The sequence below is a fragment of the Alligator mississippiensis genome, chromosome 3, assembly GCF_030867095.1.
Source record: "Alligator mississippiensis isolate rAllMis1 chromosome 3, rAllMis1, whole genome shotgun sequence".
NCBI classification, from domain to species: domain Eukaryota; kingdom Metazoa; phylum Chordata; order Crocodylia; family Alligatoridae; genus Alligator; species Alligator mississippiensis.
Window position 1 is genome coordinate 113,293,303 of NC_081826.1, and position 21,647 is coordinate 113,314,949.

General features: G+C 47.0%; 1 protein-coding gene across 2 annotated transcripts in view; it reads left to right on the forward strand.

Annotated features, from left to right (window-relative positions):
- Positions 1-21,283, forward strand: part of KCNG2 (potassium voltage-gated channel modifier subfamily G member 2) — a 101,234-nt gene extending 79,951 nt beyond the window's left edge. For both annotated transcript variants that reach the window (XM_019490452.2, XM_014606617.3), the window contains exon 3: positions 19,927-21,283. In XM_019490452.2, coding sequence (XP_019345997.2) covers positions 19,927-20,736 — 810 coding nt within the window. In that variant the 3' untranslated portion in view covers positions 20,737-21,283. The remainder of the gene's footprint in view (positions 1-19,926) is intronic.
- The last annotated feature ends 364 nt before the right edge of the window (positions 21,284-21,647 follow it).

Consider the following 21,647-nt stretch of genomic DNA (forward strand, 5'->3'; position numbering starts at 1 on the left):
TGTTTTTAATTGGTTCAGTCTAAATTAGACCAAAACCTAAACTTTTGCAATGTCATACAAATCAGAAATCCCAAGAAAATTCCATATCCGAAGTACCAGTGTATATTTTCCAAAGAGTATGATGTTTCCAGCTGCTCCAAAAAAATTAACATTCAGTCCAGCTTTGCTCTTGCTAATAGCAGCTGTATAACAGACAAGACTGAGCAGCTGCTTGGGATCCCAGGGTCTATGGCTCCACTTACAGCCAAGGCTTTTAGGGTCCCAGCTGCACTAGCATGGCTTGGTGTCAGGGAGCCTGATATTCCCCAGCCCAACCCTAGAACAAATCTACCTAGTGAAGCTGCTGAAGAGGCAGGGCTCTGAAAGCACTGGGTACCCCCAGTCCTGCAGCACTTCTGAGCCTGGATCTTATTCACATGGCCACCACCAGTTGCCTTTCTAGTTAAAAGTAAAGGGACCCTAGGGCTGAAAGAGACCTCCAAGGTCACCAATTCCAGTTCCCTGCAACTGCCTCAAATAATCCCTTTCATAAACTAATCAAGCTCCATTTTTAAAAAAAAGTGTCCTGGAATTTTGCTTCAGCTTCTCTTGATGGGAAGGCTTTTCTGAAACCTCACTCCTCTGTTGCTTAGAAACTTTCTTCAGTTCGCAGCCCAAACTCATTCTTGCCTAATTTCTACCCATTCATTCTTATGCTGATTTTGTCCTTCAGCTTAAATAGTTGTTTTCCTTCCCTGGCATTTAGCCCCCACCCCATATGTACTATGGAGAGCAGTCATATCTCCTCCTGATCTTTGTTTTATAAGGCTAAATAAGCCAAGCTCTTTTTGTCTCTGCCTGTATCCAGCATATATGGCAGCCTTTCCTTGCCCCTCATCCTAGTTGCTTTTCTCTGTTCTTGGGCTCTAGTTTGAGACAAACTTCTGTGGGCTGTTAGAGCTGCCCTCCTGATGAAGGTGGTAGCTGCCCTAGAAGGCTACCTCCAGGCCCACCGGGCCCTCCCCACCAAAGGCGACACCTTCCTGCCACTGCTGGTCATTCCAGAGGTGGTCAGTGAGCTGACCACCCTGAAGAGCCACCAAAACTGGCTCGCCGGGACCGGGATGGATGACGCCCTGCAGCTTTTCTGCCTGCTGGTGCGGGCCCACCTCTCACTTGAGTTTGAGCTTGTGGTCCTCTGGCGGATGGTGCCCACCTTTGAGGAATGCTGGGCCATTGAGGGGGCACTGTGCCGAGTCGAGGGGGGGACGCCTGCTCCTTGCACTGTGATGCCACCACCTGATCAGGGTGCGGGGGCGGTTCCAGTGAGCTGAGACCTCGGGCTTTGTCCATGCAAGCCGACCCCTGATGTCCTGAGGCCCCCTGGGTGTCCCCGCTGGCAGAACTGTATATATGTATATTTTTCTTTGTCCCCTGTTTTTTTTATTCTTGTCCAGAGTGTGTGGGCAGGCCATGAGCCCAGGCCTTGTCCTTGAGGTCCAGACTTTTGGACCAACCTGTATATAGTCTTTACTGCTCCCCACTTGTCACCTTCCCTGGAATAAATGCTTCTAAAAGTCTTTCCCATGAGTGATTCTTGCTTCTATACAGTATTGGGTTTTGCCAAAGAACTTATTCAAGGGACATGTCCAGATGGGTGTGGACATTTGTTTCTCTAGGGACAAGTAGCAGCAGTACATCTTGTGCCACTGCTGCTTGTCCCTGGGGAACACTCATGACACGTACTCTCTGGCGCATGGCAGGGTACCCTGGGTGGGGTAGGGGAAACTGGGGCAACTGTGCTGGCCCCAGCAGCCTTACATGCAGTCCTGGGAGTTTCCTAGGGTTGCAGCCATGACAGGAAGCCTGGCTGGCAGCCAAAGCATGGCTCCAGCTGGCCAGGTTCCAGTTTTGAGTGCATTGCAGCCATATGCACTGCCTCATTTCTTTTCAGTGTGGGGTTTTTTGACACCAGGATTTCCCAGGGTCAAACCACCTCCCCCCTCCCCATGCTGCAAGATAGCAGCGTGGGGAATTCCTGCATATGTGGTGTGTGGCCCTGCAGATGGGTCTGTGGAACCACATACTGCACGTCCATGCTCGTCTGGATGCAGCCAAATAGTACAGGATGAGTTTTAAAAAAAATTCAAATGAATTAACCCAAAACTTAATGAACGGGGTTCTAACCCTGAAGCCAAAACCTGAAACACAGAATCATAGAAAAGTAGGGTTGGAAGGGACCTCCAGAGGTCATCAAGTCTAAAACCCTGCTCAAAGCAGGATCATCTTATCCAAACTGTCTCATACAACTCCTTGTCTAACCTATTTCTAAAAACTACACAGTGGGCATGTCTACACGTTTACATTTACTGCTCAGTAACCAAAATTACTGCACCGTAACCAAAAATTACTGTTACAGTAATTTTTTAAAAATTACAGGCGGTGTCTACATATGTACGCCCATACTGAGCAGTAAATATGGCAACTTACGTCAACTTGGGCATAAATTTAAAACCTGCATGATGCATAGTATCACATTTATGCCCAATTAGTGCTGCACAGTAATGCGTGTGTAGACACCTTACTGCGCAGTAGTGCTGTGTGCGTGGACTGACTTGGAAGTCAGTCCATGCACACAGCATTACTGCGCTTTAATGCCTGCCTGTGTAGACGCCGGCGTAAACACACTGTGGAGTAAATTTAATGCACAATAAATGTATATGTAGATACACTCACTTGTCCCTATCACACAACTACAAGGCACGTTGCACAAAGACACCAAAAGCACCCTAATATGCCGAAGATAAAGCAACAGGACAAAGGCTGTTAGTATCCCATTGCTGCAAGGGTTGCTAAAATGCACTCATGGGGGGGCATCCAGACAAGCGCGGATGTGTGGTATGTGGTGCCACAAATGGTACCTGCAGCCCCCCACATCACACATGCAGCGTTGGGGAGGGGAGTGTTGATTCTGGGGTAAAAAAGCCCACGCCAAAAAAAGCAGGGCCGCACATGTGGGTGCAGTGCGCACCGCCCAAAACCGAAGCCTGGTCAGCTGGAGCCATACTCTGGCTGACGGCCAGGCTTCCTGCTGCTGGAGCACCATGGCTTCAGGTCTCAGAGGCCCCCAAGTCCCCAGGTAAGGCTGGTGGAGCCAGCACAGTTGCTGGCCCCAGCCTCCCCTACCTCATCCAGGGTAACCTGCCATGCAGCAGGAGTTCCCTGGAGACAAGTAGCAGCGGCACAAGGCGTACCGCTGCTACTTGTCCCTGGGGAAATGCACATTCCCACTCATCTGGTTGCACCCATGAGACCCAAGGAAGAGAACCATGGCCTCCACTACAGAGGAGGGCAAAGACCCTTGGAGTCCATACCAACCTGACCCTGAGGGAAAATTCCTTCCTGATCCCAAATGCAGGAATTGGTCTGACCCTGAACAGAGAGGTAAGATCCTTTAACAAGAAACCTCTGGGTTCTAAACCCCAGCCTTGACAGCAGCCAACACCCAGTGCTTCAGAGAAAAATGACAAAACTGTGGTGCCTGTAGCATCAAGAGAGGACAAAATTCTTTCCTGGCCCCACATGGCAACCAGCAAAGCCCAGAAGTATGGGAGAAACCAAAAACTCTCCAGTCTGCTCTGCAACCTGGGGACAGGAAGCATAACTTCACACATCTGGTGCCCTAACTGGACAGCCAGAACTCTTTCTGTACCCCTCAATAAACTTATCCCAGCTCTTTTAATCTTCTGTTCTGCTGCTTTAGTGTTCTAACAGTGAAGAAGTTTTTTCCTGATGTCCAGCCTAAACCTGCTTTGCTGACATCTGAGGAGCTGGCTAAACACACATGCTCCCCAAAACCCAAACATTTCAAATACAGATAGGTAGGAATACCACCTAGCCACAGTCTGGTCCTACAGAGATAGCAAGAAGCAGTGAGAAGGCAATTAGCCTTTAACAAGCCACCCTGACAAAATGTTCCTGCCACAATATTAAAGCACAACTCCAATCCATGCTCTCCTGCTGCCCCCTCACTGAACAAGGAGTGATACTGTTGATCTGGGGTTTACTTCCCTGTCATTTCCCATGCTCACAGTTGTAACCATACGGATCCAGAGGTTTTTTTAAAAAACTTTAAACGTCTGCATCTCAGGATGAGGTACTGTGTCATTCCTGAGAGACTTCTTAAGGCAATGATCACTGGGGGAGATGTGTTTCTGTATTTCCTGGTTTTTAATGTTTGTGTTCAGTATTTTTGTTGTGTGCATTTCCTGTTCCTTCAAGATGGATCTCAGTTTTTGGCAGCTCCCTTCTACAAGGCAATTTTATGCTATTGACTGCAGCATTTACCTAATGGGTGGAAGAGGCAGATAGAGGAGGCAAGTGAATCCTGATCTCCCACAGCCTGGGCGTGTGTCCTAGCTGTGGACCTGTCATATAGAAGAAAGGCACTGCTACCACCTCTGCAGACTTTGAAAAGACTGTGTAGGCAGCTACCTTATGCAGAAGGTTCAGGCCTCTGAATCCTGACATAATTGTGTAGGGAACCTAGATACTATCCCAGGCCTGTGGACTCTGCTTCAGGGACCAGGCACCTACATTTTAGGTGCTGCAGTGTTCACTCTTACAATACAGGTTCCCTACAGCCCAGCCCTGAAGGCGATCTTGGTGGCACGTGAGCTGGAAGTTGAAGACCTAAATCCAAAGGAACGTTCCACAAACCAGCACCTCTGTTGAGGCACCTGAGAGGCCCCAGTCTCCTAACCTTCTTGGTGAAAATGAGTGCTAACCCTGCATATTCCCAGAACTGCCACCACCTAAGTCAGGCAAGCATTTAGGTACCTATCTCCTACTTAAGGTCCTTTAAGAGTCATAAAGGAGGCTTCTCTGCCTCCATGTCCCTGGAAGGGCTCAATCCAGAAGGCATGCTTAGACCAGGCCGAACACACATGGGCAGCATTGAGATTACAACTACATGGGACACCCATTGTCACTTTCATTTCAAGACTAGGCCCAAGGAGGAGGTGATCATAGGTTTACTTAATTCATAGAAAAACAGGGCTGGAAAAAGGGCCTTTGGAGTTCGTGTTGTCCAGCCCTCGACCAAGGCAGGAACACCCTAGCCTAAGCTGTCCCAGACAAATGTTTGTCTAATCTGAATTTAGACATTTCCAGTGACAGAGCTTTCATAACCTCTCTCTCTCTCTAAGTAATTTGTTCTAGCACAAACCACCCTTACTGAGTTAGAAAGTTCTTCTTAATATCCAACTTTGATTTCTCTCATTGGAATTTAACCCCATTACTTCTTGCTCTATGTGCAGCCATCCCCTCTTTTAGACATTTGTCAAATTTATAGTAATCAACCCCAACTGCTGAGGCATGTATTGGGGAATTCTGGAAGCATGGGTCTTGATTCTAGAAATGCTAATTCTTTACATTGCTTCTTTACCCGCTTTGCCACTGCCATCCGCTGAATGCCATCCTCTTGCAGAGGAAGCGTGAGATAAACAGGCACTTAGTTCAGGTACAGGCACCTAGTTACCTCAGGTGCCTGTACACAAATGCATGGAGACTGGGAAACAAGCAGGAAGAATTAGAAGTCCTTGCACAGTCCCAGAACTATGATGTGATTAGAATAATAGAGACCTGATGGGATAGCTTGCATGGCTGGAGCACCGTCATGGATGGGTACAAACTTCAGGAAGGACAGGAAGGGAAAAAGAGGAGGAGTTGCACTTTATGTAAAAAGGCCGTATGCTCAGAGCTCTAGTATGAAACTGGAGATAGGCCTCTTTAGAGTCTCTGGGTTAGGGTCAGAGGGGAGAGCAACAAGGGTGATGTCGTGGTGGGGGTCTGCTATACACCACCAAACCAAGAGGATGAGGTAGGTGAGGCTTTCTTCAAACAGCTAGTGGAAGTTTCCCGAGCACAGGCCCTGGTTCTGATGGAAGACTTCAATCACCCTGATACCTGCTGGGAGAGCAATACAGCAGTGCACAGGCAATCCAGGAAGTTTTTGGGGAGTACTGGGGACAATTTCCTGGTGCAAGTGCTAGAGTGGCCAACTAGAGGCCATGCTCTTCTTGACCTGCTGCTCACAAACAGGGAAAAATTGGTGGGGAATGTAGTAGTAGATGACAACTTGGGCAGCAGTGACCATGAGATGATTGAGTTCAGGATCCTGAGGAAAGGAAGGAGGGAGAGCAGCAGAGTAAGGACCCTGGATGTCAGAAAAGCAGACTTTGGCTCGCTCAGGGAACTCATGGGCAGGATCTCTTGGGAAGCCAGACTGAGGAGGGGAGGTGTCCAGGAGAGTTGGCTGTACTTCAAAGAAGCCTTAGTGAGAGTGCAGGAACAAACTGTCCCAATGTGCAGGAAGAATAGCAAATATAGCAGAAGATCAGCTTGGCTTAGCAGGGAACTCTAAGTCACAAAAAGGAAGCTTATAAGAAGTGGAGACTTGGACCAATAAATAGGAAGGAGTTTAAGAGCATTGCTCGGGCATGCAGAGGTGAAGTCGGGAAGGCCAAAACACAATTGGAGTTACAGTTAGCAAGGTCTGTGAAGTGTAACAAAAAGTGTTTCTATAAGTATGTTGGTAGCAGAAGTAGGATCAGGGAAAGTGCAGGTCCCTTAGTGAATGGGGGAGGCAAACTTGTGACAGAGGATGCTGAAAAGGCTGAAGTACTCAATGCCTTCTTCACCTCAGTTTTCACAGGCAAGGCCAGCTCCCAGACTGCTGCACCTGGCAGCACAGTTTGGGGAGGATGTGAGCAGCCAACAGTGGTGAAAGAACAGGTTAGGGACTATTTAGAATAGCTGGACATATACAAGTCCATGGGGCTGGATGGGATGCACCCAAGGGTACTTAGGGAGTTGGCTGATGAAATTGCAGAGCCACTGGCCATCATCTTTGAAAACTCATGGCAATCAGGAGAGGTCCCAGATGATTGGAGAAAGGCAAATATAGAGCCCATATTTAAGAAAGGGAAAAAGGAGGATTCAGGGAACTACAGACCAGTCAACCTCACCTCAGTCCCTGGAAAAATCATGGAGCAGGTCCTCCAGGAATCCATTTTTAAGCACTTGGAGGAAAAAAGGTGATTAGGAACAGTTCTCATGGATTCACCAAGGGCGAGTCATGCCTGACCAACCTGATTGCTTTCTATAACGAGGTGACTGGCTCTGTGGATGCAGGGAGATCAGTGGATGTGATATACCTTGATTTTAGCTAGGCTTTTGATACAGCATCCTCACAGGCATAGAATATTGGCAGCAGGATCCACAAAAGCTAGGGCTTCCTTTCTCCCACAGGAGCAATAGAAACCACTTCTTTTTGCTTGTTATTCTGTGGGCCCATGGATCTTACATTTCTTGTTGCCCACTGACTTAGCTTCAGCAGGAGGAATGGAAAGTGGCCCCAAAGTTAACCATGTCCCCAGCCCTCTCTTGGCAGGTACAAGATGAGGATTTGAGGCTCAGCAGAGCCTGGAACCGAGGTCCCCTACAGGCCATACCAAGTTGCTCTAACCATTAGGCATACTGTGCAGAAAGTTAGGTGGTACCTTCACCCCATCAGGTACCTTCCCAGGGGCTGTTCTGGCTCCTAAAGGGATGGCTTCTATGCAGCCATGGGTCAGAGGCCCACATCCCTCCCCACCCATAGCCTGTCATTTTATTTTGTAGACGCCCCCTTGCCAAGTGGATACACATCCTGGATTCCCCTTTGAAGGCACCCATGTTTCCTCAGTCTCTGCCTAGGGATCCTGAACAGCTAACCCCATCATTTTAGTGCAACACACCTGCACTTTTGATATTGCAATATTTAAATAGGGGTGCCTACCAGGTTGAGTTGGATTTGCCCCTGCAAATTTTCCTTTTCACAGCCTAGTGGAACCCCCATAACTGCGGGATAAGAGCCTCAGTTCTGTTTACAGAGCATAGGGGGAATTAGGTGCCTAAGAACTGCAGCCACCAGCTTTAGCTTATCAATCAAGGAATCAGTAGGAACCAATAGAACCCACTCCCTTTCCAAGCCTTAAGTGCCTCATTTCAGATGAAGGAGGGAATTGAATTTAGGTTTCCTGCTTCCAGAATAAGTGCTTTAACCCTTGAGTTAACTGGATAGAAGGGGAAGGGGAAGGGGAAAGGAGTGCTACAGCTTCACCTTCAGCTTCGCTGCCAGATGTATTTTGTTTGGAGCCTGACCCATGCAGTTTGCTCTGAGACTGTCCACTGGGTCAAGCCCTGTAGGCAAGCGAGGCTGAGGAACAGCTGGTTTGTGAATCCTTAATGGAGCCCAGGTGTGAGATGGTCATTGCATGGCTCACCAATGACTAGCTTGATCTGGAAACCTCAAAATAGAGGTAACAACTGGGGGGAGGAAACAAGGCACTGATAGAATCCTGGTGCCTCCAAGGCCAGATGGCATTTGAGCAGGGTTCTGGGGGATCTAAATTGTGGACTTCAGCACTGACCCACTGCTTACATCCCTTTGTGCATGGAGCTGTAGGTGCCTAACTTGGTTTTAAAGAAGGTCATTAGGCAGAAGGCCACCTAAGGGTTGGGCATTGCAATATTGAGCAGAGCAACAGCTTAATTACTTTTGAAAAGCTGGACCTCTGTGGCCTGGCACACAATTAGCATTCTGCTGGATCTCTGCTTAGCACATTGTAAAAAAAAAAAAAAAAAAAAAGTCCTGATGCAGAAGGGACTCTTCTTCAAAGAGGCCCTTACTCTCTTCTAGGTCTTTATTTAGCATTCCAGTCTGGCTCTGTGTTTGAATTTTAGAGCACTTTGAACTTTTAAGGCATGTCATTCGCCAAAGGGAGCTGTATCTCAGGAACCTCTTGATCATATCAACCCCTGATTTGCACAAATTTGCATACAAATTTCCAAGGCATTTTTTACACTAATTGTTATTTTTAGAGTGCTTTGAAAATTGACTTTTAAACTGAAATACAAAGGCAGCCTCTATGCATGTCTCACTGCTTCTGGTGTTGGACATACCAGGCCTGCATGCTGGCTGGGGGGGTTTTGCAGGCAAAGTTGAGGGCCTGATAACTCAAGCATTATTGGGGGTTGGAGCTGTGTGCTGGGAAGCTGCAGGAAAGGTCACTGAGGCTAGGAACAGACATTCAAAAAGCCTGAGCCTGAATTGATTCAATTTTTGCTGGTTAGTCTAACCTGCAAAACTTGAACCGATTTGGAGGTGAATAGACATTACCTTTTCATTCTAGAAATGCAGGCACATGCCTGCAGTGGCTCCGGCTAGAAGCCGGGGAGCACTAGGGCAGCCCTCCCTTTGCTTCCACAGAGCTGAGCAGGACATTCCTATTATTCTTCCCCTCACCCCGCCCCAGCAGCCCAACAGGGAATGTTTATCACCCCTAACTCAGTGTTTATCAAACCATTAAGAAAACAAAGCATCTCTCCATTAACTAATGGAGCTCTTCTTAAACAGCTTTTCCAAGGAAAGACATTAAGCTACCAGTTGATTAGCTCCAAAAAAAACTATCTGCCTTTGTTGTCTCCAGGATCCTGGTTTTCTCTGATTTAAAATTGCAAATTCTCTGATTAAAAACCCAAAATCTGTGATAAAAATTAAAGGCCCCCCACAGCGCTGCTGGTGCCCCACACTCCCCCCACACAGCCTCAACAGCCCTTCCGATGACCCTCACAACAGACCCACAGACACAGGCACAGACATGCAGACACAGAGGCACACAGAGACACTGATACTCACCCCAGCAGGCAAGTGTGTGGGGGGGGGGAAGGGGCGGAGAAGGGGGGGGGAAAGGGAAGGTGCTGGGGTGGTAGATCAAGAAGTGGGGGAGCGTGCCCCTGTGCCCACTCCCAGGAGCAGGGGCAGGGGGTGAGGGCAGGCGTGCTACTCTGCGGGCCACACACGCACCAGCTGGACTGATAGGGGGTTCGCACACGGAGGTTGCCACTGCAACTCTGCCACTGCACCCTGCGCTACCATCCCATGGCCACCAGCATGGCTTTGTGGGCAAGTGGCACAGGGCATGGCAGTGGCAGTGCGGTGGCAACCACCATGTGCAGGCCAGATATATGCCACCCAGCTAGGGGGTGGAAAGGGGGCCTTGCATGCAGTGGCCACCACTGCACCACTGCTTATGCCCCGCAATTGGCTGCACAGCTTCATGGTGGTACGGGGTGGTGGCAGCTGCGTGCTGGCTGGGGGGGGCCGGGGGGGCTTTGCAGGCAAGTGCTGCCACCATGGAGCCATGCCCTTCACCCCTGGATCCTAGAGGTAAGTGTGGTTGGGGGCTGTGGGGCAGGGCTGGGGAAGGTGGTTGGGGGCTGAGGAAACGGGGGGTGCTGCCGGCCCTAGGCAGCACACTGCAGCCAGGAGCAGGGCCAGGGGATGAGGGCAGGGGTGCCCCTCTGCAGGGGGCTTTGCAGGCAAGTGATGCAGAGCACAGTGTGGTGGTGACTGCCATATGCGGACCACACATGCCACCTGGCCAGCTGCCCAGGGGAGGAGGAGGCTTGCATGCGGCCAGCTGCACAGCTCTGTGGCTGGCTCTGCAGCAGTGGCGAGGGATGGTAGCTGGGGGGGGCCTTGCACAAGGCAGCCACTGCTGCTTACCTGTGGGGCCATGCCAGCGGTGACAGCCACTGCGTACAAAACCTCACTGTGTTGCTGCAGAGCCATGCCCAGAGCTGTGCGGCTGGCAGCAGTGTGGTGGCGGCCGGGCAGCACGCAGCACGCAGCCATCCCCACCACCATCTCAGGTCTCCACCACACTGCTGCTGCCACCCTGCGCGGCCCCACAGGCAAGCAGCAGTGGCCACTGTGTGCAAGCGGTGATGGCTCCTGCATACAAAACCTCCCTGTGCCACTGCTGCTGCTGCAGAGCCATGCCTGGAGCTGTGTGCCCTTGTGGCCACTGCGCAGTGCAGGATGATGGTGGGGATGGCTGCATGCTGCCCAGTCACCATCACACTGCCACCAGCTGTACAGCTCCAGGCATGGCTTCACAGAGGTGCGGGGAGGTTTTGTACTCAGCGGCCAACACCGCTGGTTTGGCCCCACAGGTAAGCATCAGCAGCTGCCTTGTGCAAGCCCCCCACTGCTTCCCCAGCCATCATCCCTCACTGCCATTGCAGAGCCGGCCACGGAACTGTGCAGCCAGCCGCATGCGAGCCTCCCCCTCCCCTGGGCAGCTGGCCAGGCAGCATGTGTGTGGCCCGCACATGGCAGGCACCACCACACGGGCACCACCACACCGTGCCCTCTATCACTTGCCCACAAAGTGCCCTGCAGAGGGGCACCCCTGCCCTCACCCCCTGGCCCTACACCTGGCTGCGGTGTGCCACCTGGGGCCAGCAGCACCCCCTGCTCCCTCAGCAGCCACCTTCCTCGGCCCTTCCCTACAACCTGCAACCCCACTTACCTCTAGGGTCCAGGGGCGAAGGGCGAGTCTGAGCCTGAGGCCAGCCTTGGCTGACTCAGAGGCTCAGGTTCTGCCCTTCCCCCTCTCCCTCCCCCTCCAGGTAGGGCTGGGAGTTTCCTGCCCTTTCTGCAATGAGTAATTGCAGGCTGGAGCTTTGCCAGCCTGCAAGAGCTCTTTATAAAAGCAGAGAATCTGCAGATTTCTCACCTAAAAAGGGAAATCCGCATTTTCTTTGATAAGAAAACAGAGAATTCATGTTTTTCTCCATTTTTCCATGGGAAATGGAAAACCTGGATCACAGCCCAGACCATAGCCAGCATGTGGTCTGCTGGCTAATGCTGAGGTGTCTGTATAAGGCAGAGGGGCAGGGGAAATAATCCCTGCTTAGCAGAGAGAAGCCAGGCAGACACTCTGAGTCTGCAAGTCTCTGCTGAAGCTCTGGCCAGGGAGCAGAGGGGAGGGGCCAGCCCTCCTGTGGAGCAGAGAGTCCCACGCAGCCCAAAGAGCATGCCAGGATGCTGGGGGAGTCTGGTTTAGCCTAAACTATCAAAGGACCTGGGACAGACATTACATAAACCAGTCTGACCCAAATCAGTTAAGTCTAATACTACATTCAACCAGGTTTATCTCAAACTGGTTTCAGCCATTTTCAAACTGGTTTATGTGCACTGAACATCTGTATTGTTACAGGTTTAAACCAGTTTCTGATAATTTAAACTGATTTATATGTAATATCTGTCCCTAGCCTGAGAAAGATTCTATGAGTTTTACTGCTCTTTTTTTCCATAGTCATCTGTACCAAGGAAGTGATCATTTCCCATCCCAATAGCAAGTGTGTCAGACCCTGATTGCCTGTTGCCAGTTATGGGCACACTTCCAGTGAAGTCCCAGCAAAGTTGTGATTACCTTAATGGGCAGCAGGGTCAAAGTAAAGGACAGAAACACTTGGACCTTGTCACACACAAAAGCAGTCAAAGCAAAGATGATATAGTAGTTTGGGAGGTAATGCCATCCCCTGCTTTTTGATGGCTTTATAAATTAAGACAATTACTTTGAATTCATGGCATGGATGTTGGCATAGAGATTTAATGAATAATTTAGAAGTAGCAAAATCACATAGTCTTTGTGCAGTATTTCCAGCAATATATGAAGGTGAGTGCCTGCAGCCCATCCCAGCTTTAATCCCAGACATAGTGAAGTACAACAATCAAGCCTGGAGCTCATGGATAAGTGGATCACTTAATGAGGTAGTGTGTGTGTCTAAAGATAGAATGAGACCCTGGTGTGACTGACAATATCACTCCTGCACTTAGCAAGGGGAGCATATTCACAGCCCACAATTTCTTACTGTGAGAGCAGCTTGGGAATTTTCCAACAAAGTAAGTGCAGTATTTTTGGTTTGGTTTTATCATGACTTCCTAGTGAGGGAGATGGGTGGAGGCCAGAGTAGCCAATAAATTGGTGGCCTGGGATAGGGTGGTCCAGCTCCATGTTCCACTGTCTGATTCAATCCAGGGACATTAACATCAGTCTCCTAAGTGCCAGGTGAGTCTTTTGACAGCCAGGCTATTAGTTATTTTGAGATGAATGCCTTAGCCATTGGGCTATAGAGTTTCTGGCAGTGGACTAGATTATTTTCTGCTCCCTCTAGTCTGCTCAGATCAGCATGTTTAAGTTGTCCTATTGAATTTAATGGGACTACTTTAGCACTGCAACTCTTGCCATTTTATCAAGAGTCTCATAATACTGGTACTTGGTATTAGTTACAAGTCTACTGGTTATTCTAGAATGAATTTCTTTAAAGAAAGTTTCAAGCCCTATTTATACAGAGAAAAGCTGAAAACCTGAGTCTGAAGCTTCAAGAGATAGTGGCACATAAACATTTTTTATCTCATTAACTTTAGCCAGTTGAGCACTTTTTAAGATATAGCTTCTGGCTTTAGGACCCAACTCCTGCTTCTTGAAGAGTAAATGCTACTCAGTGGGCGTATCTACACATATTGTTAATGCGACGCAGTAAACTCCAGTGCAGTTCACACTGGAGTTTATTGTCCCCCAGATGCACATGTGCCAGGAACTGCAGCACGTTGAGCTGCAGTGGTGCAGCCCTGGCTGGCAGGGGGCCTGGAGTGTCAGCCTGCCAGCCTGGAGCTGCTCTGGCCCTGCTCAACATGCTGCAGAGGGCCTGGCTGGGGCACAAGGGTGCTCCAGTGTGGCGCTAGGTGGCAGGCAGCCTCTACACTGTAGCACCCTCGTGCCCCAGCCAGCTCCAGTTACCATCTACACATGCATTGCAGCACAGTAAATAACTCCATCGTAGGATAGTACTTGTATCGGGCAGAGTTAATTACAGATTCACAGAAGATTAGGGCTGGAAGGGACCTTGTGAGATCATCGGGTCCAGCCCCCCTGCTCTGGGCAGGAAAGATTGCTGGGGTCAAATAACCCCAGCAAGGTATGCGTCCAGTCTCCTTTTGAAGATCTCCAGGGTAGGTGCCTGCACCATCCCCATTGGGAGTCTGTTCCAGAGTCTGGTCACATGTACCATGAAGAATTAGTTTACTCCAGCCTAATAGTGCTACATGTATATACAACAATGCTTTACTGTGGAGCTAATTAGTCAACTTTGCAGTAAAGCACATGTGTAGATGCCCCCAGTATGAGGAAGAAGTTGGCATTTAGGTCTTTGGAAGCACTGAGTGGCCATGGGCCACACACCTCTCCACTTAAAGTAACAAGGGAATTGTGGTGGTCAATGGATACTCAGGTTTATGGATACTCAGGTTTTCAGACATCTTAAAAGCTGAGAAATAGGCAGACATGGTAACAGCCTGCGACAATCCAGAAGTTATTTATGGACTTTCCAGGAGACTGAAAAGTGTCAGGCAAGAAATTAGATAGCAGAGACTAGAATATTGATAAAGTTTTGATAAAGTGCAGGAAAGTAGTAACAGAAGAAATCCTGCTAGAAGATGGGCAGATAGACAGACACACACACCATTAAAGATACCTCCAGTTTCTACAGGAAACATACAGAGCAATGAGAGAGTCAGGTTTGCACTCCGTTGATACAAACTTTTTTTTTTGTAATTTTCTCAGCGGTTTCCTTGGCAAACAATGAGCTTCACTGTAAGAGATACTGCAGTTGGCTTTTTGACAGCAGAACTCTATAAATCTTGAGGAAAGGTACTCACTTTAATTTGGCTGCATGAAATAAAATTTGCTCACTGAAATGCTCTTTATTTTCTTTCTCCAAGTGTCCTGAATTGACATTAAATACAGAGCCGAAGAATGTCTGTGCAACTGCAGGTATTTCCCCATATAAGAAAAATTACTAAAGGAAATTTTATTAAACTTGTGTGTTTAATATATATTCTTAGGAGAAAAAAAACTTGTTTCTAATTATACCTTTTTAGTAATAACGTTCTTAAAATGTTTATTGCAACACATGACCACACATAGAAAGGAAGGTTAAGCTTTGAATTTTAGTAAGGTGAGACTCTTTAGTGCTTTAACAGCAACAAATCCCTGATGGCAGTGGCAAACTATAATCAAGGCAAAAACATTAAAATAATGTCTGTAAAAGCTAAACAACAAATGAAGTAGTAGCAAATTTTATATCTAACTCAACTAGCAGCACAGATGTGAAATTGTAAACAAGAAAATAAATTAGATGAAAGACCAGAAATTCTACAGTTATTCATGTAGCTAACTCAGCTATTTTGCAGATATAAAAAGTGATCTGTACTATTTATTTGCAGTGTTAATGTCATGAATCACTGCAGCTTGATATGCTTTCAAGAATATTGGGATCTTTTGTTCAGAAAGATATGACTATTCTGTTAGCACTTTCTTTTCCTCTTGTTCCTTTTGTCATGTTAAGAGTGAATGTTTTATGTTTTTTTTATACAATTAAAAACCCCATATGAAATATTGTGCCATGCAGCTAAGTTGTTGGGTAACCATCTGACAACATCAGAAACAAATAAAAGTCTGGGGTTTTCTTTACAAAAAATAACACCCCTCCCCCCCAACCAAGCCGAATCAGCCATCTAAAAAAAAAGGAGCAAAGTTGAGCATGATGCAGATTTTTGTTAGCATGTGAAACACTGCACATTACTGTAAGTGAGATCTCTGTTACTAAAAGGGGTGGCCAGTCCACATAGATTCAATTAACAATAAATAAATAAATAAATAAATAAAGAGAGATCTCTATTTGGCTGGCGCACACGTTGGTATGTTCTGTAAGGGCCTGAATCCGATCCTGTTCCAAAGCCCACTGAAGTTAATAAACATCTTGCCACTGACGTGCTGTCTCATTTGGAGTGCAGTGGGTTAGTAATGATGTTGAGGACTGTGGTCACTGAATCATTGTCTGTGTTTATATGGAGGAGCTTTGGTTTGTTTTTGAGATAGGCTGGCCATGTAGCTAGTGGCTCTGTCCCTCTGCAAGGCCATTCATAGCATCTGATGAAGTAGGCTGTCACATATGAAAACTTAAGCCTTTATGAATGAGCTGGTCTCTAGGTGCCACCCTGCCCTGCCTGTTACAGTGATGTGACTCTGTGGGGAGTGGTCCCTCTGTAGACTAGCTCTATTGGTGCTCTGTGGCATAAGAGAAATTATTTTCTTCCCCCATGCCATACCCTTGTGCAAAAGCAGTTCGCTGTAGCTCTGCAAAGGCTGGAAAAAATTGAATCCATAAGGGTTACATTTACTGAGCTGCGACAGCGTAGGTTCTACTCTGGTACAGCTTCATTGTTTTCAGTTAACCCCTGTCACTGCTAATGAAGGTGACGCACACATCTTCAGACTCAGAGTTCAGGCTCTGCAAAATCAAGAATGCTGCCCTCCAGATATCTCTCTCGAGCCCGTATGTTAGTCCTTGTTGATTTGAGTAATCCCAGGATTGGGTGCTTTGCAGTGCTATCAGTTTAGAACCCAGAAATGTTAGTTTTTATTAGACTATTGGTCTGGGTTACTACACAGATGTGTAAATAGATATTTTTGTGCATGCGGCCACCCCAGTTACACATACATTATTGTAATTGCTCAAAAATTGGTGATGCATAATTGGATCCTGTTTTTAATGTGCAGAACTTTATCCTGCTGCCTTAAGAATGTGGCCCTCAGAGAATTGTGGGAGGAGGTAGGTCAAACCCTGTGCACCTCCCCAGCGACTACAGTTAAAAAAAAAGGCTGAGCTCTATCTAGCTTTTGTGCATGTAGCGTTCCCTTCAAAAACATCTTGCTTATAAGACAAAATAATTTGTGTCCATCTCCATACCAGCACATATTAGCACTCATGATTTAGTAGCAGTGACTAGTTTGCGAACCTTTTCATATTTAGTCTTTGTTCCTGTACAGTGTGGTGAACTGCTGTAGCTAGGGGTGGTGCACTGGGGTATTTGGGAGTCTCCAGGTAAAGACTCTGTGAACAGACAGAAAGAGAATAAAGTAGCCTTACTTTGCAGAGAGAGAAATTGGTCATTGATTTCCCTTCTTGCCAGTCCATGCTGATTTGTTCTGTTCACATCCATTCTTCAACAACATGACTGCAAAAAAGAGTCAGTCTAGCGCAGTAATACCAGGATTATAAATCAACCACAGCTATTGCCTTCATAGGCCAAAGTCAGTATACAATCTCTGACAAGCCCTAGGCTACACTGCTGTTTGTGTTTGCCTGCTTGATTATTTTGTGGTGATGGGGAGATCAAGGACTGAAGGGATTTTTTTTTAATAGACCCTTTGTGCAGTGGGTGAGTTAGTTGTTGTATGCTGCTCAGCAGTTAGAAACTGGAACATAAGGTGTTTTCAGAGCTTGATTTATTTACTGTATACAGCCAGGTTCATTGATGCAGGTCACCTGCTCCCCTACTCCCTAACTGGGAGATCCCAGCAGCCACCTTTGGCTGAGCTGGAGGTGGAGAGAATCTCTTACAGGCAACGGCTAAGAGCATGTAATTGCCAGAGGACAGACAAAGAGCAAAAAGGGTGCTGAAGTCATCATCACTTTTCAGTTGTTTGATTCAGAAGCAAGGCTTAGAATTGTCATCCCCAAGAATGCAAATATCAAACTTCTATAGGAAAAAGATGCAAAACAAAACAACAACAAAAAAGGTCACAGGGGAACATTGTTTTGAATTAAAATCTTCTTTATTTTTGCAATTAAAAATATTGAAAACAGTCGATACAATTCCACTGTCCAGGGCAGAGTCCATTGAACTCAATAGCAATCTTCCAGTGAGCTTGGCACAGGCTCAGATTAAACCAAGTCTGCAAAATTATAGGAAAACGGCTTTCTCCTTAGTAAAGGATTGACCAGAATTTGGTACAGAAAAAAGCCCTGAACACAGTCCTTTTCGTCACAAACATCACAGCTATAATAAACATGTATATCTACTCAGGAACTAGTTTCACAGGAGGAAGTTACAGACAGGTCTTTTTGATCTTTGTATCTATCAGTTCATCTGCATTCTCTATACTGAAACAAAATTGTTCTTTTCTGTGTATGACCTGAGGAAGAATGTCTTGCATTTGAAAGCTTGTCTAACTTTATCCCAGCTACATAGTTTGTCCAATAAAAGATATTACCCGAAGACATCCTTGCCTAGCGCATAATTTCTGGACCATCACAGCTACATCACTTGTACACTACCTTAGACATTAAGAGGCATTTCAGTAGAATAAATTGTTCTTCTCTCTAGTTCACTTATAGGTTGTATGACCCCTGTGCACCTGATAATTTATATCTTACACCAATTGAATTTGGTATCCTTGGAAACAAAAAGGTATAAATACAAGGTTTAGCTATATTTTATGCTGCTTAATGTTACCACCATAATGGCAGGGTCTGAAGATTAATTCCAAAATTTCAAGGAATGGTCTAGATATCAACAGCCAGATGTAGTCAGAGCTTAATAGATACTGGTAAACAAAAACAGGAAAAATGTGGGAGGGGAGTCACCATTTGGCAATACAGGAATGAGGAATAGGGTTAAAGTAGTCCTCACTGCAGTCTAGCCAGCCCTCCCTCAGCCATACTCCTTGCTACTTTAGTAGTCCCCCCCTGCAACTCTGGTGGTCTCTGTCACCACTAGCTCCCTTCAAAAAAACCAAAAACCTAAATACCCCATTTTTAAACTCTAAAATGGACTGGGGCCTTCCAGAGCCCAGGAAGTTTGAAATGGGTTTCCTAGAAGAAGGTCCTAGCTTTCAGGAAGTAAGAATACTTCCAAAGTGTGTACACTGACCCAAAGGCATTATTTCTAGAGATAGGTTGAATATAATTTGAACTAGGCTGTTTGGTGGCGGAGGGAATCTGGGTGCTCAGCTGCTATTGATTTCCAGGCAATGGAAATACTTTGAGAATCTGTCCCTTAGTGGCCACAGGACTTTTCATTGACTACTCTGATATCAAATAAGATGTCTTATAAAGACAACCATGCTTCCTTCTGCTTAAGGCTGCAGAGCAATAGCATTTCTGTAAGGGCACGTGCCACTGGCTACAGTGTGCCTCCAGCACACTAGCCTGACAGGCCCATTGGCTTGGGTAGACTCTTGCTTTGAAGCGAGGACACTTTGAGCAGATTCTGTAATTGCACCTGAGTCAGCCACTTGATTTGCGAAGTGATGAGAACCATGCAGATGGGGGGGTTGTAACCATGCAAAGCAGAGAATTGCCAGGGCATCTAAGACATGAAATTACCAATCAAAGAAGCATCATAATTATGATTCACCGCTGTTCAAGTGCTCCAAGTTTAGTTATTTACAGTTTGTAAATAAAAAGATCCAGAGAATTGTGCTAATTTTCTAGTAAGGCAGCTGCCCGGGGGGGGGGGGGGGGGGGGGGGTGGTGGAATTATTCAAACAATTCTCTGCCTGCAAAGGCTGAAGGGGAAAATTGTGGTGATTAAATGAGATGGCCAAAAAAACCACATCCTCCCCTCAGCAGGAGTTTGAGCTCTGTGTTTTGATTTTTTTGGGAATAGTCATGTCTATAAAGAATTTAAATGGTAAGTGATTGTTAAGCATGTTATCCCCCCTTCTGAATGACAGAGTACACATTATTATAAATTTACTTTAAAACTGTTATCACTAGTTACAGGCCAGAGGTATAAGCAGGCTATATTGCTCTCAGAAAACAGTCATTTATTAAAAAAACTCCGGATTCTTTATTAACACTTTATGAAATGTATGAAAGTTTCAGTGAAGCGTGATTTGTCATTCTTTCAGCAGCCCGGTGCTTTGGATGGCGTGCCATACCGAGCTCACTGCAAGACTGGGACACTACTCTGGTGTCCTGACAGGTCAATGAAGCAGAGTTCCTTCTCAACATCAGTTACTCTGCTTTTTAATGGCCCATCTTGGGTACTTTCTGCTGTGATCACTAGCTACAAAGAAAAGGGAATCTGCATACATCATACACACAAGCTGAAGTTTCTATTTCCTTTTTCTTTGTTGATTCTCTGACTAAATCTTTCCTGTCTTTCTTTTCTGTTTCCTCCTCCTCTTTCTCCCGACCTAGGGTGAATGCTCCCAGAAGTGCTATGACATCTTTGTGCTGGAGACCGTTTGCGTGGCCTGGTTTTCCTTCGAGTTCCTCCTGCGCTCTATTCAGGCAGAAAGCAAATGCGCCTTCTTGAAGACCCCCCTCAACATCATTGACATCCTGGCCATCTTGCCCTTCTACATCTCTCTCATCGTAGATGTGGTCTCCACCAAGAACAGCGGCAAGCCTGGCAGTGGGGCTGGAAACAAGTACTTGGAACGCGTGGGCCTAGTTCTGCGCTTCTTGAGGGCCTTGCGCATCCTTTATGTCATGAGGCTGGCACGGCACTCGCTGGGTCTGCAGACGCTGGGCCTCACCGTGCGCCGATGCACCCGGGAATTCGGACTCCTGCTTCTCTTCCTTTGTGTTGCCATGGCACTCTTTTCTCCATTGGTTTATTTGGCCGAAAGAGAACTGGGAGCCAAGCAGGAGTTCACTAGTGTTCCCACCAGCTACTGGTGGGCTGTGATCTCTATGACGACTGTTGGCTATGGAGACATGGTGCCTCGTAGCATCCCAGGACAGGTGGTAGCCCTAAGCAGTATCCTGAGTGGGATTTTGCTGATGGCTTTTCCAGTCACTTCCATATTTCACACTTTTTCCCGTTCCTACACGGAGCTAAAGGAGCAGCAGCAACGAGCTGCAAGCAGACTGTCGTACCAGCAGGAAGAAAGCCTCAAATTCCAAAACGGTGATAGTTCTCAGGAAGTGGAGACCTCATCCCCACCAGAGGTTGAAGAGGGGCCTCCACCATCACTGAAGCAGGACCCCAAAAGGAGCTATTGAGTGCAAACAACTAAAGACTTAAAAACAGCCGCACTGAAGTAGTGGACAGGAGAGGCGTTCAGCTCTGAAACAAAAAAACCTATGGAACTGTGTTGATCAGGGTGTACAGTGAGGGCTGGGTGGTCCACGCTGAGTGGTCCTTTGTCCTACAGAGCTCTCTGCAGTGTCCATTCAAATGATAATGAGTAGTCTGCTCCATCTTTAGTAAAAAGCCACTTCTATTAAGCAACTGATTTTTTTGTCAGCCCCGAGAAACAATCGCTCAAGGTGGAGAACCACTGGATCCAATAACAAGAAAAAAAATATACTGAAAAACTGAGAATTCCCCACAAGGGCCCAGTTCAGGGAGAAGCTAGGATACCCTTCACTGTTCGTTAGCTTTCTGGTGACAACGATGGAGCCGTGTGGAAGCTGAAGAAACAGGCTGGACTTTGTGCTTGGGCATTCCCCCAAGCCCTTGTTTCCTATGCACAGTGGATTCATTCTGTACAACACCCCCATGGGGTAGAGGCCAAAAGTTTAAAGGGGGGGCAAGAAGTAGAGTGGCGGGAGGGGTAGGGGTAAGGGAGGGGAAGGATCCTGTCTGGGCCATCAGAATGGCAAATGTATCCTTGTTCTCTTATCCTGTAATAGAGATTTTTTTAATGCTTTTTCTTATCAGGAACCAGTCTGGGCTGCTCTCCGACAGGTTTGCCTTGTGCTTTAGCTCTCTATACATTATTTAGTAAACCTGCATCTTCAGCGCTTTGTATCCTAGACCTGATGACAGGTGTATACATGGACAGCCTTGCTATCAGTGGTGTTGAATGTCACCTTGCTTTCCTTTGTTCCTTTGTTCAGATCTGAATGTAACAAACATCAGACAAATGTTTTCACTTTCTCTTTGTTGTTCTACAGTCCTCTCATCCCTC